Raw genomic sequence first — 15,231 nt, forward strand, 5'->3', positions numbered from 1 at the left:
CTGTAAAACAGTTACAGAGTTGAATGGCTGCGATAGGAGAAAACTGAGGATGGTTCAACAACATTGTAGTTACTCAGCAATACTAACCTAATTGACAGAGTGAAAAGAAGGAAACCTGTACAGAATAAAACATATTCCAAAACATGCATCATGTTTGTAACAAGGCTAAAGTAAAGTATTAATAAAGTATCAAAAAAGAAATACTGCAAAGAATTTGGCAAAGCAATTAACTTTTTGTCCTGAATACAAAGTGTCATGTTTGGGGCAAATCCAATACAACACATTACTGACTACCACACTCCATGTATTCAAGCATAGTGGTGGCTGCATCATGTTATGGGTATGTTTGTAATCATTAAGGACTGGGGAGTTCTTCAGGATAAAAAAACAGAACTGCGCTAAGCACAGGCAAAATCCTAGAGGACAACCTGGTTCAGTCTGCTTTCCACCAGACACTGGGAGATGAATTCCCCTTTCAGCAGGACAATAACCTAAAATACAAGGCCAAATCTACACTGGAGTTGCTTACCAAGAAGACAGTGACTGTTCCTGAGTGGCCAAGTTAAAGGTCTGACTAAAATTTGCTTGAAAATCTATGGCAAGACTTGAAAATGGTTGTCTAGCAATGATCAACAACCAATTTGACAGAGCTTGAAGAGTTTTAAAAATAATGATGGGCAAATATTGTACATCCAGGTTTGCAAAGCTCTTAGAGACTTACCCAGAAAAACTCACAGCTGTGATCGCTGCCAAACTGATTCTAACATGTATCGACTCAGGTGTGTGAATACTTATTTAAATGAGATATTTCTGTATTTCATATTCAATGTTTTCACTTTGTCATTATGGGGTATTATATGTAGATTTTGAATTCAGGCTGCAACACAACAACATGTGGAATAAGTCAAGGGGTATTTTCTGAAAGCACTGTAAATGTAACAACAAGTTCCAGTCAATTCAGAAAGTGAACCCAATTCCAGATTTTCTGCTATTGAAAATAATTTTTATTAGAATTAGAATTTCACTGGGCTACATACAGTGATGGCTAAAATCAGCTTATCATAATTTGAGACAATATTCTTTCCCCTCCCGCCAATACAATCTATACTCTATTTTCTCCAAGTAACTGTTCTTCTCGAGGAAGTAACGACAGAAGTAACCGATGCCAATGGGCTACATGGATACTGAAAAGACAATTCAAAAGAGGAAATATAGCATGTATTTCAATAACTGTTCTATGGATGTGTGTGTGTGTGTGTGTGTGTGTGTGTGTGTGTGTGTGTGTGTGTGTGCATATGAATGGGAGTGTGAAGGATGGTGAATATTAATATGTGTAGGAGGGCGGAAGAAAATGGGTGTGTGGATGCATAGGGTATATGTTGAATGTGAATGGATGAGTAAGTGGATGTATGGATATGTGTAAATGTGTCTGAGAAAAAGGGAGGGTTGTAAAAGACGTGAGGTTGGGACAAACTTCGCTTGGGTGAGTAAGGGTGGGCAAGGATGGCAGGGTGGGACAAGCTTGGCTTGGGTTGGAAAAGGGTGGGCAAGGATGGGAGGTTGTGACAAGCTTGGCTTGGGTTGGAAAAGGGTGGGCAAGGATGGGAGGTTGTGACAAGCTTGGCTTGGGTTGGAAAAGGGTGGGCAAGGATGGGAGGTTGTGACAAGCTTGGCTTGGGTTGGAAAAGGGTGGGTAAGGATGGCAGGGTGGGACAAGCTTGGCTTGGTGGGGGAAGGAAGGATTTATCTATACAACAATGTAATTGTATTTATTTTTGGGACTTGCAAACCAGCTGAAAAAATGAATGAGAGTTCTGTCCAAATTAGGAGGTCAAATCATTATTATTCCTTGTTTGCCATTATAGTTAAGATCCAATGGTGGTTATTGGCTAGAGTGGAGATAGGCTCTATCAAAGGGATCAGGACGGGGGAGCTGGGAGGGCATTGTAGTGTCGAGTCAATGTTGCTAATTATGCTGTAACAAAGGAGTCCGCTTATACTGAGCTTTGATCATACGTTTTATTCATATCACAAGATTTCAGCATAAGTTTACAGATGTCATGATCACCCGGAGAGCAGTGTTTTCCAAATTACAATGTCCGCTCTAATGTTCTTTGTTCAAACCCAGTACTTATAATTTTCCCAAAATATGGGTGGCTCCCTCTACTGTCCAATCCCCTGTCTACAACACACACTCCCTCTGTTCTATGGGGCGTCACCCTAAAACAACTCCCTCTGAAACTGAATAAACATCCTCTCAGGTTCCACTTGAAAACATTAGCAAAGTCATAATTCTTAATACACTACAGCATCAAACACTCCCTTGAAGTGTGTGTGGTGCCTATCTCACTTTGGTCTCTCGGTGGACCCATTCTCCCCAAGTAGAGCCCCATCAGCCATTATACTTTAGTTTAATTCACAAGGTATTGCAAACTGACCACAATATTTAAGTGGCAGTCTTTCTCCAATGTATTTACAATGACATATTCCACAGATGTTTGGTACATTAGGGGAGGAGTAGGAACTTAAAAGCCCTAAAAAGGCACAGCACCTCAAAGTACAAATAAGTACTTGCTTTATATTTTATGTTCCTACATGTTCACACGTTATACAGTTGAAGTCGGAAGTTTACATACACTTAGGTTGGAGTCATTAAAACTTGTTTTTCAACCATTCCACAAATGTCTTGTTAACAAACTAGAGTTTTGGCAAGTCGGTTAGGACATCTACTTTGTGCATGACACAAGTCATTTTTCCAACAATTGTTTACAGACAGATTATTTCACTTATAATTCACTGTATCACAATTCCAGTGGGTCAGAAGTTTACATGCACTAAGTTGACTATGCCTTTAAACAGCTTGGAAAATTCCAAAAAATGATGTCATGGCTTTATAAGCTTCTGATAGGCTAATTGACATCATTTGATTCAATTGGAGGTGTACCTGTGGATGTATTTCAAGGCCTACCTTCAAACTCAGTGCCTCTTTGCTTGACATCATGGGAAAATCAAAAGAAATCAGCCAAGACCTCAGAAAAAAAATGGTATACCTCCACAAGTCTGGTTCATCCTTGGGAGCAATTTCCAAACGCCTGAAGGTACCACGTTCATCTGTACAAACAATAGTACACAAGTATAAACACCATGGGACCACGCAGCCGTCATACCGCTCAGGAAGGAGACGCGTTCTGTCTCCTAGAGATGAACGTACTTTGGTGCGAAAAGTGCAAATCAATCCCAGAACAACAACAAAGGACCTTGTGAAGATGCTGGAGGAAACAGGTACAAAAGTATCTATATCCACAGTAAAACAAGTCCTATATCGACATAACTTGAAAGGCCGCTCAGCAAGGAAGAAGCCACTGTAAAACCAAAACCACCATAAAAAAGACAGACTATGGTTTGCAACTGCACATGGGGACAAAGATCGTACATTTTTGGGAAATGTCCTCTGGTCTGATGAAACAAAAATAGAACTGTTTGGCCATAATGACCATCGTTATATTTGGAGGAAAAAGGCGGTAGCTTGCAAGCCGAAGAACCCCATCCCAACCATTAAAGCACGAGGGTGGCAGCATCATGGTGTGGGGGTGCTTTGCTGCAGGAGGGACTGGTGCACTTCACAAAATAGATGGCATCATGAGGAAGGAAAATTATGTGGATATATTGAAGCAACATCTCAAGACATCAGTCAGGAAGTTAAAGCTTGGTCGCAAATGGGTCTTCCAAATGGACAATGACCCCAAGCATATTTCCAAAGTTGTGGCAAAATGGCTTAAGGACAACAAAGTCAAATTATTGGAGTGACCATCACAAAGCCCTGATCTCAATCCTATAGAACATTTGTGGGCAGAACTGAAAAAGCGTGTGCGAACAAGGAGGCCTACAAACCTGACTCAGTTACACCAGCTCTGTCAGGAGGAATGGGCCAAAATTCAACCAACTTATAGTGGGAAGCTTGTGGAAGGCTACCCGCCACGTTTGACCAAAGTTAAACAATTTAAAGGCAATGCCACCAAATACTAATTGAGTGTATGTAAACTTCTGACCCACTGGGAATGTGATGAAATAAATAAAAGCTAAAATAAATAATTCTCTCTACTATTATTCTGACATTTCACATTTGTAAAATAAAGTGGTGATCCTAACTAACCTAAGACAGGGAATGTTTACTAGGATTAAATGTCAGGAATTGTGAAAAACTGAGTTTAAATGTATTTGGCTAAGGTGTATGTAACCTTCCGACTTACATTTACATTTACATTTTAGTCATTTAGCAGACGCTCTTATCCAGAGCGACTTACAGTTAGTGAATACATATATATGTTTTTTTATACTGGCCCCCCGTGGGAATCGAACCCACAACCCTGGCGTTGCAAACGCCATGCTCTATCAACTGAGCTACATCCCTGCCGGCCAATCCCTCCCCTACCCTGGACGACGCTGGGCCAATTGTGCGCCGCCCATGAGTCTCCCGGTCGCAGCCGGCTGCGACAGAGCCTGGATTCGAACCAGGATCTCTAATGGCACAGTTAGCACTGCGATTACTGTATGTAATGTATACAATACATGTGTATTCATACTATGACTTCCATACCCATGAGATGTCCACAGCCTTCATTTGACATGTCTGCTAAAATGTTTTATCTGGTTCTTCAATGCCAGACAGAACAGACAAGGTTAAATTTGATTCTATACAAGTAGAGGCCAGCAAAATCAAACGTATTACATGGAATGTGCACAGGTTCTTGAACATTTAAATAGATTGTCAGCAGATGTGTTTTTTTTCTGCAAGAGCCACACTTAAAAAAAATGAAATGTTCTATATTTAAAGATAAGCTGGGTTGGAGAGACCTATGCTGCCACCTACTGTAGTAACAGCAGAGGTGTAGGCATCCTGATAAATAAGAATACACAAGTTTCCCTTATATCCGAGCATACGGACCAAGAAGGACGTTTTCTAATTTTGAATTGTATATTACGTGGGGAAAAATACACATTGATTTCATAGTATATCCCCCCAGGGGCAAACCTGGTGTTTTAGATATAATTCAAGCTATATTAGATCAAACCCAGACTGGAACTATTATTTTAGCAGGTGACCTAAATCAAGCATTCAGCAAGTTAGACAGACATCGCAATAAAAAAGGGAAATTCATGGAACCTCCAAAGAGGCTGAAAAATGTAATCTCTACAAATATTTTACAGGACACCTAGAGATTATTATTTCCAACTACAAAAGACTACTAAGAAAAGCTATTTAAGAATTGACTACATTTTATTTCCAAAAACGCACTCAACAATATACTGGGTTCTAAAATCTCTGATATAGTGATATTGGATCATTCTCCTGTATCATGCTTAATTACACCAACAGAAAATACACTTAGTGACTGAAAATGGATTGAACAGAGAGCATTTTCAACATCCGAAATGTATTATAATATGTAAACGAAAAAATGAAGACCGTTACCATTACAAATGTAGACATAGAGGACAGAGAAAAGCTGACGACCAAACGTCGTAACATCTGAGTTAGACATTTTAATTAAATACAAATAAAAATAAATCAGTATCTTAGAAAAAGACTATAAAAAATATTTACAAGGTAAAGAATAAAATACAATTTCTAAACTTAAGCAGGAATATGATATTTTTTACTTTTGAAGAGAGCCAACAACTACAAATTAAACTTAAATAAAGCATACTATTTAATGGCATATAAATCCGGTAAACAAATCGCAGCCCTTACAAAAAGAATAAATGCCAAACCAGTTATAATTTTAAAAGATAAGGCTATAAATGCTTTAATTAGAAACAACAACACTATTCATAACAATTGTAAAAGCTTCTATGAAAATCAATATAAATCAGAATTAAATAACAGTTGGACTGATTATATAGCCTTCTTAGACTCACTAACCCTGAAGCAACTATCAGCAGATAATCACTAAAAATGAAATCACTCAAAAAGATGTGAAATGCCACGTGAAGTGTTCCAAAAACACATGCTTTCACATAATTTCACATGTGAAAATCCACATCATCACATGTGAAGTGTTCCAAATACACATGGTATCCCATGATTTCACATGTGCAAAACGTGGAAATGTCACATGTGAAATCATGTGATTTTCCACATGTGAAATCATGTGGTGTTTCCATAAGGGGAAGCTGGTGCAATCTTGAACCAAGCTGATTTGTTGTGAAACTAAATATTGAATCAACTCTGCACTTATTGAATTATATCTTTGCTTAATGGAAAATAAAATACATCTTGAATCCGTTGTTTTTTCCCCCATGCTCCACCCTTGATAAAATAACTAGTTTTATATGGTTGGTATTGTTAGTATTTATCAGCTGGCAAATGAAGGTGGCCTAATTTGGCTACTTAAGTGCTCGATGCTACATTTAAAAAAGGCACATTTATTGGGCAAACTGCACTGTATCTCAGATGCAATATTCTGACATGGTCTGCTTTGGAAGACTACCGTGTTATGCTGAAAGGGCAACAGACACGTACGTACAGCTCTGGACATTCAGAATATGGCCCCAGCTCGGGTATATGGAGCAGGAACTCAAAACACTTTGAGATAGTTATGGAGAACTAGCTCAGATGATGAGGAATGTATATTTATGTGGTAAAACTTGTTGAAATGTTTGAAATATTTGTTAAAAAGTATTTACAGTAGATTATCATCTATTATTTAGTACACATACTGTATGCTGCTTTACAAACCCCGTATTTGATTAATGACCTATGCATTATGTAGACAATTCTAAAATGTACTGTCCATAACAAACTGTTTATTATAAGATTATTAAGATTATAAGATTATTTATACAATAATTCAATAAAGATTCTGACTCAACAGTGGAGTCACTCAGTATGTGAACAGCGTACGCTACTGTGAGTCACTCTGGATAGTGTCTACTAATAAATTACTAAATGTAGGCCTATGTAAAAAGTATAGCTCTGAGCAGTCCTGGCTCACAGTCATAAAAAACAAACACATGCATCAGTAATAAGGTCCTCAATCAGCTTTCTGAATTGCCCTAGAGGCACCAAAACATCAATATAAGAACATGTTGAAGAATGTTCTATAAATAATTTGCAAGAACACTAAAAGCTGATTTACCTAACTCAGTAGAAAGCAAATATTTTTTTTTTTACATCAATCTTAAGCAAGGCATCTATCACATCACAGATAGTAAATTGTTGAAATGAAAACAAAGATTCACTAGAAGTTGACGGGCTAACCGTTGAGTCAGCTAGAGGCTGGGAGAAGGAAGAGCAGTCGGCTGACTGACCAGGGTCAATTAAACAACCGTTTCTCTCAAATACAAAACTTGCTGAAATAAAATGCTGGTTAAAAGTGTCACTTATCCCATTATTTTCAGTAATGATGCCAGAGTCAGACAGAACTTGCTTAGGTATGGAAGAAGAAGAATTTGAATGCTTCAGTGCATTAACTGTTTTCCAAAATTATGCTTTCTTAATCGAGATAGTACATTTGTTTCTCAGTTGTCTGAAAGATTTCCAATCCACTACCGAGGCAGTTTTCCTTGCTTTGGCCTAGGCCTTGTTTCTCATCTGAATGAGCTTAGATACTGTAGCTCAGAAGAAAACCAAGGGTTGGATCCAGTGGCAACCGGTGCCGTTTAAGATGATGGAGGACAGACTAATTTTTTTATGAGCATGGCCATATTTCTATTACCGCATATTGAATGACTGGAATTCATATTCCATTCACCCAGCTCAATGTAACATCAATATATTTAGGCTGCTACATGATACAACAAATTTCCCGATACCCATCATGAGGTTGCTACAACCTAGCCTACAAATGAAAGTTTACAACATATGTGTACAGGTCGAGAGAAATTAGAGTATTCAAGGTGACAGACAGTGGCATATTCAATGCCATCTTACACACTATTCCCTGCATCTAGCTGATCTAGGTTGTAATCATTAGTCCAACAGTTGCAAACAAGAGTTTCTATTGGAGAAAGTCAGGCATGTTTATCACCGTTTCATTCCGCTTGCTTCCGTTTAAGAAATGTTTTTCAACAGAATTGGCGGAATGAATACACCCCTGATAACACGCAAACACAGAACTAGCAGCCACATATAAACCGCATGATCACTTTGCTCGTTGTATACATAATTCCTTCTCGCATCTACTCTCTCTCCTCTCACATTTTCCCTTCGCTTGTGGACTCAGTGCACAATACAACAGCTGCCTGTGAGCAGGCGAAAAAACCTTTCCAAGCCAAACTTTCATACCATAACAGCTAACCGCTACACACAGCCTACATTGTTTTCACAATATTAACATCATAGTTAACATAGCTACTAGAACTAACACGTTAGAAACCCACTACAATCATGCAGTACAGTGTACAGCAAGCAATTTATCAGTTACACCAGCGGGCCCCGGTGGGAATAAATTAATAAAACCAAAAGCCTACCTTGATTTGGAAGAGTTCCAGTGTTGGATAGCTATAGCCAGCTAGCTAATATAGCATCCCTCTCTGTTTGAACCGGGTGTTTGAGTAGGCTAAACTAGCTAGCTGCATTTGCTACAGTAGCTAAGTAAGTGAAAGTAAAAAAATATATATATACTATGAAATATAGCTATCTCTCTCTCTCTCTCGCTCTCTCTCGCTTGCTTCTCCTTAATTAAACGAGGATTAGCATTTTGCAACCAGGAGCAAAAATGTATTGCTATCAGAAATATTTAGTGGGATGCCAAGAAAATTCGATTTTACATACGGCCACTCCTCCCCCTTTCTGTAATCTGTCACATCTAAATACATTATAATTAGATATAATTATATAGCCTGATATACAGTGAGTGCACAAAACATTAGGAGCTCCTTCCTTATATTGAGTTGCACCCCCTTTCACCCTCAGAACAGCCTCAAATCGTCGGGGGCATGGACTCTACAAGGTGTCTAATGCGTTCCACAGGGATGCTGGCCCATGTTGACTCCAATGCTTCCCACAGTGTCAAGTTGGCTGGAAGTCCTTTGGGTGGTGGACCATTCTTGATACACATAGGAAACTGTTGAGCGTGAAAAACAGCGTTGCAGTTCTTGACACACTCCACTGACTAAATATTTTGTCTTGCCCATTCACCCTCTGAATGGCACACATACACAATCCATGTCTTAATTGTCTCAAGGCTTAAAACCCCATCTTTAACCTGTCTCCTCTCCTCCATCTACACTGATTGAAGTGGATGTTAAAAGTGATATCAATAAGGGATCATAGCTTTCAACTGGATTCACCTGGTCAGTGTCATGCAAGAGCAGATGTTCCTAATGTTTTGCATACTCAGTGTACATTATATGGAGCGACATCAGATAAGGCCTATCTGTAAAACGTGGTCAGGGGCAATGGTTGGATAAATCAGTGGCATAGCCAGAAATTCGTTGGTGGGTGGGCTTGCAGAAAACTGGGAGGGAGAAGCGGCTAACTTCAAGAGATTTTTGACATTTTGCCGTGGGCAAAGAGAAAAATGTATAGTTTTATAGCTCATCGCATGCTATTTTTACATATTTTGCCATGAGGCTGAGAGAAAATGTTGCTGTTTTAAAGCACATTTCCTGCAATTCTACACATTTTGCCATGAAGCTGAGAGAAAATATTGCATTTTTAAAGTGAATTAAAGCTAAAATATAGGTGTTTAGCTGTGATAAAGGCACTGGACTATGAGCTGTCTTGTTTGCTAAATGAACAAATGAAATAGTCAGAGGCATGGTGCATATAGCCATAGAAGCACAGTGACATACAGTGGGGGAAAAAAGTATTTAGTCAGCCACCAATTGTGCAAGTTCTCCCACTTAAAAAGATGAGAGAGGCCTGTAATTTTCATCATAGGTATACGTCAACTATGACAGACAAAATGAGGGAAAAAAATCCAGAAAATCACATTGTAGGATTTTTTATGAATTTATTTGCTAATTATGGTGGAAAATAAGTATTTGGTCAATAACAAAAGTTTCTCAATACTTTGTTACATACCCTTTGTTGGCAATGACACAGGTCAAACGTTTTCTGTAAGTCTTCACAAGGTTTTCACACACTGTTGCTGGTATTTTGGCCCATTCCTCCATGCAGATCTCCTCTAGAGCAGTGATGTTTTGGGGCTGTCGCTGGGCAACACGGACTTTCAACTCCCTCCAAAGATGTTCTATGGGTTGAGATCTGGAGACTGGCTAGGCCACTCCAGGACCTTGCTTCTTACGAAGCCACTCCTTCGTTGCCCGGGCGGTGTGTTTGGGATCATTGTCATGCTGAAAGACCCAGCCACGTTTCATCTTCAATGCCCTTGCTGATGGAAGGAGGTTTTCACTCAAAATCTCACGATACATGGCCCCATTCATTCTTTCCTTTACACGGATCAGTCGTCTTGGTCCCTTTGCAGAAAAACAGCCCCAAAGCAAACTTCAGACGGGCCTGGACATGTACTGGCTTAAGCAGGGGGACACATCTGGCACTGCAGGATTTGAGTCCCTGGCGACGTAGTGTGTTACTGATGGAAGGCTTTGTTACTTTGGTCCCAGCTCTCTGCAGGTCATTCACTAGGTTCCCCCGTGTGGTTCTGGGATTTTTGCTCACCGTTCTTGTGATCATTTTGACCCCACGGGGTGAGATCTTGCGTGGAGCCCCAGATCGAGGGAGATTATCAGTGGTCTTGTATGTCTTCCATTTCCTAATAATTGCTCCCACAGTTGATTTCTTCAAAACCAAGCTGCTTACCTATTGCAGATTCAGTCTTCCCAGCCTGGTGCAGGTCTACAATTTTGTTTCTGGTGTCCTTTGACAGCTCTTTGGTCTTGGCCATAGTGGAGTTTGGAGTGTGACTGTTTGAGGTTGTGGACAGGTGTCTTTTATACTGATAACAAGTTCAAACAGGTGCCATTAATACAGGTAACGAGTGGAGGACAGAGGAGCCTCTTAAAGAAGAAGTTACAGGTCTGTGAGAGACAGAAATCTTGCTTGTTTGTAGGTGACCAAATACTTATTTTCCACCATAATTTGCAAATAAATTCATTAAAAATCCTACAATGTGATTTTCTGGATTTTTTCTCCTCAATTTGTCTGTCATAGTTGACCTGTGCCTATGATGAAAATTACAGGCCTCTCTCATCTTTTTAAGTGAGAGAACTTGCACAATTGGTGGCTGACTAAATACTTTTTTCCCCCACTGTATGCCTCAATGCAGTGGCTTTTTGGCAACCAATCCAGTGAGAGTGAATGTCATTCCAGGTAATCTTTTCTGTTATATTTAATAAAATCTGACTAACCCAGTGAACTGCTTTCTGATGGTGTTTGCATGTTTAGGTAAAAATACAAATAATGTCCCGTTTGGAACACTGACAATCAAATAGGATTTAATTTTTTGTGCCTTCACCCCTGGGTTAAATTGGTCTATTTAACCAGCTTGGTGTAAAATAACACCATGTCTAGTTTGATAGTAGGCTACTCACATTATGCAATATTCATTTGATCATTTATTATGGATAAGCCTATTAGTTTGTAGTCTACCTGATGTTGGCAGTGTCCAGACAGGAATCTTTTGGCATCCTGCTGGCTGTTGAATGGGCTTGTTTTGAAACACCCCCTTTGCAGAGTATTCTACCATTCACTGCAAATCAGCCTACTTCCGCGTAAAGCAATTAGGCTACTATCACTCACTCCATTGGTCTACACAACAGAGACCATCTAAGCAACATCGCAGTGTCAGACTTCAAAGGGAAAACTGCTTAACGCGCAGTACCTGCTGGTCTCCAGAGCGCCGCGTCAGTCCATCAGGCTGTGACACTTATCGTTTCGAAAGCAGCAGCGCACGACACAGAGAGAGAAAGAGCAGGAGAGAATGGAGAGAAGTGAAGAGAACGACGATGAACCCTCCTCGTCCTCGTCCCACCAAAACACAATGTGGAAACAATTTCAAGCGAGAGCCAAACCCATCCTTAGCCCTAAACTCAGCGCCAGAAACCCAGATGAGAAAAAGGAGAGGGGATCATTGTGGATGTTTCGGAAGAAGAAAAAGCACCCTGTTTTGGACCGGGTGATCTCCTCCTCGCAGCCCGACCTATTCTCCGCACCGGTGGGTTTGGACTTGCAGGAGTCGCCCCTCTGCGGCAAAGTGGACCCGAACACCAGCCACAGCTCCAGACAGGCGGGCGAAGAAACGATGCAGCACGAAACACAGAGTGTCGTTGGCGGCTCGGGAATCCCGAAGCCCACGCTAGTACAGTTGGTGCAGTCCCACCACAAGAGCTCTTCGCTGGGGTCCTCGTGCCTGGAGAGGCTGGTTACAGACCCTTCAGCAAGTGGTAGTGACAGCGATGGAGGGGAGAAGGAGGCACAGCTGGATAAAACTGACCTGCAGGTAAGGATCAATGAAACAGGGAGACCACTATAGCCTTTCTCTATTAGCCCTACATGAGTAATTTCTTTGCAGCATGTACATGGAGCCTATAGACATCATGTGGGCTATAGTAGCAATATTAGCGATATAGGCTATTCAGATTTGTACTGTACTACCCCATTACAATATATTATAGCTCTAACACTCCTCCTCTGGATAATATTTTGTTACCTATATTTAGGTTTGTAGGCTAACCATCATTTCCATTGAAGCTGCTAAAATAGACTACTATGATGGTGTAAAACAGCACCAGCATCATTAAAGGAAGTTACCTTTAGCTAACAACCAAAGACAATAGTACCTTGGGATGCTCGCCAAACAAATATGAACAGTATAATTTGTTTAACAGTTCATTTGGTTAAGTAAACATTCATTGCAAAACAATACCTACAGGACAGCTGTAATCTATACCTGCATCCTGACCAGACCTGTTGACTACAGGTTACAGTTTTGTGTCTTTACACACTGACAAGACAGATGATATTTCATAAAATAAGAAAAACACAATCCCTGGGTTATGGGAAGCGAGGGGGTAATATAAGTATATATATATATATATATATATATATATATATATATATATATATATATAGTTAGTGAAAAGATCTCATTTCCTTTAAGACTCAACTGTGGCAATTGGTGCCCAAATGGGTCTGAGATAAGACAATGTAATACCATAGTGTTTCTGAAAAGGGGAATGTGTGTGTGTTTGTTGTGTGGGGAAGGGAGTAGTATGATCTAAGAGTATGGAGCCAGATAGCTGCCAAAGGTTTGGACACACATACTCATTAAAGGGTTTTTCTTTATTTGTACTTTTTTCCACATTGTATAATAATAGTGAAGACATCAAAACTATGAAATAACACATATGGAATCATGTAGTAACCAAAAAAGTGTTAAACAAATCAAAATATATGTTATATTTGAGATTCTAATAATTTTAGAACTCTATTTGTGTTTTATGAGTGTTTTCATTATAGGCCTCCCCTTAAGAAGAGAGCCCTAGCTCACAGGCCTCTAAATATAGCCTCTAAATACATTTTAAACAAAACAGTTGAAGAAGCAGGTGCAGTGGCTGATAGGGAAAACAGATCTGGCAATAAGAATAGGCTATAGATAGTCTTGACCATTTGGGACCACTTGGCTATTTCGCTCAAGACAAGTTATAGCCAAGATTTAATCAATAGTTTGTTTTGTCTCATTTATTGATATTGATATATTCTCTGCGTGATGGGGTTGGTGATAAAAAGCGGGACGTTATTGTTTGTTTGCGGGATGTGGGACAAAGGGCAAAAATACGGGACTGTCCCGCACAAACCGGGACATGTGGTCACGCTAGTTCTGTGGTCACCAACCTTTTCTAGGTCAAGATCACTTTCTGAGTCAAAATGCAAGCCGAGATCTACCACTCAGATTTATTTTAAACATGACTTTAAAAAACGTAAGCCTATGCAACATTAACCAATTAAAAATCATTCTGTAGCAATGAGGTTTGTGCAGTAGGCTATAAGCCCATTGCATTATCTGTCAGGACTTCCGCCGAGGCTGCCCCCACTCCTTGTTCGGGCAGGCTTCGGCGTTCGTAGTCACCGGAGTACTAGCTACTGCCGATCCCATTCTCATCACTCCACTTGTCATGTCTTGTCAATCACACACACCTGGTGCTCATTCCCCTAATTAGTATGTGTATAAGTGTTCCCTCTGTTTCCCTTGTCCTTGTGAGTGATTGTTTGTTGTGAGAGCGTCTAGCTCGGTTGAGCTACATTTCACTGTGTTATTGCCAAGGTGGATGTTTTCCCTCGTATAGTTTCGTTTGACGCTTGGGGCGTTTGATTTATGCAAACTGATTCAACTCTGGACTTCGGTATTTTACCTCCTGCACCTGACTCCTTCTTTCACACCTCGTCACAGAATCACTCACCTCATCTGATATGGAGTCAGCAGGAGCAGACCGCATGCCTGGAGTTGTGGCAAGGGTCCAGGAGCATTCCTCGATGTTGGCGCAGCTTGGGGGAAGCGATGGATCAGGTTCTTCAGGTGGTAGAATGCCTGGAGAGGAGAGGATCCGATCTATCGAGACCAGCTGGTCAACCGGATCCAGCCACCTACACCCCAGCCTCTGGAGGGATCCAGATATCCCGGCCACCAGCGTTTGATGGGACGGCAGCGCGATGTAAGTGATTCCTACTCCAACTGGAGTTGTATTTCTCCAGTATCAGGCCGGAGCCCCGGGAGCGGGAGAAGGTATCCGTCCTCGTTTCTTGCCTTTGTGGGAGAGCCCTGGAGTGGGCCAACGCGGTGTGGAACGAGGGAGGTACCGCGTTGGAGAACTACGGGGAGTTTATTTGCCTCTTTCGGGCCGTTTTTGATCACCTGCCTGAGGGTCGAGAGGCGGGCGAACGACTGGTTCATCTGAGGCAGGGGACGAGGACCGCTCAGGACTACGCTCTGGAGTTCCGGACGCTGGCAGCGGGGTCCGGGTGGAACGAGCGGGCCCTGATCGACCATTTCTGGTGCCACCTAAGGGAGGACGTCTGACGGGATCTCGCCTGCCGGGATGCCATGCTATCGTTTTCTCAACTGGTGGACATGGCCATCCGGCTGGACAATCTGCTAGCAGCCAGAGGACGTCCTGGTTGGGGTCTGCCCGTTCCCACTCCGGACGACTCTGACCCCGAGCAGATGGTGCTAGGGGGAGCTGCCGGTCGAGAGAGCACAGGAGGACAGTGACAGTGCCACTTTGGTGTCACGAAGGGTCAATCCACCTCACGTCGCAGTCAACGTT

At 41.1% G+C, this 15,231-nt stretch overlaps 1 protein-coding gene across 1 annotated transcript in view; it reads left to right on the forward strand.

The window, feature by feature from the left end:
• Positions 1–11,867: 11,867 nt before the first annotated feature.
• LOC311099402 (multiple C2 and transmembrane domain-containing protein 1-like) overlaps positions 11,868–15,231 on the forward strand; it is a 50,895-nt gene continuing 47,531 nt past the window's right edge. The window contains exon 1 of the mRNA XM_084140100.1: positions 11,868–12,407. Coding sequence (XP_083996226.1) covers positions 11,889–12,407 — 519 coding nt within the window. The 5' untranslated portion in view covers positions 11,868–11,888. The remainder of the gene's footprint in view (positions 12,408–15,231) is intronic.

Source organism: Coregonus lavaretus (assembly GCF_964263955.1).
Source record: "Coregonus lavaretus genome assembly, chromosome: 24".
Taxonomy (NCBI): domain Eukaryota; kingdom Metazoa; phylum Chordata; class Actinopteri; order Salmoniformes; family Salmonidae; genus Coregonus; species Coregonus lavaretus.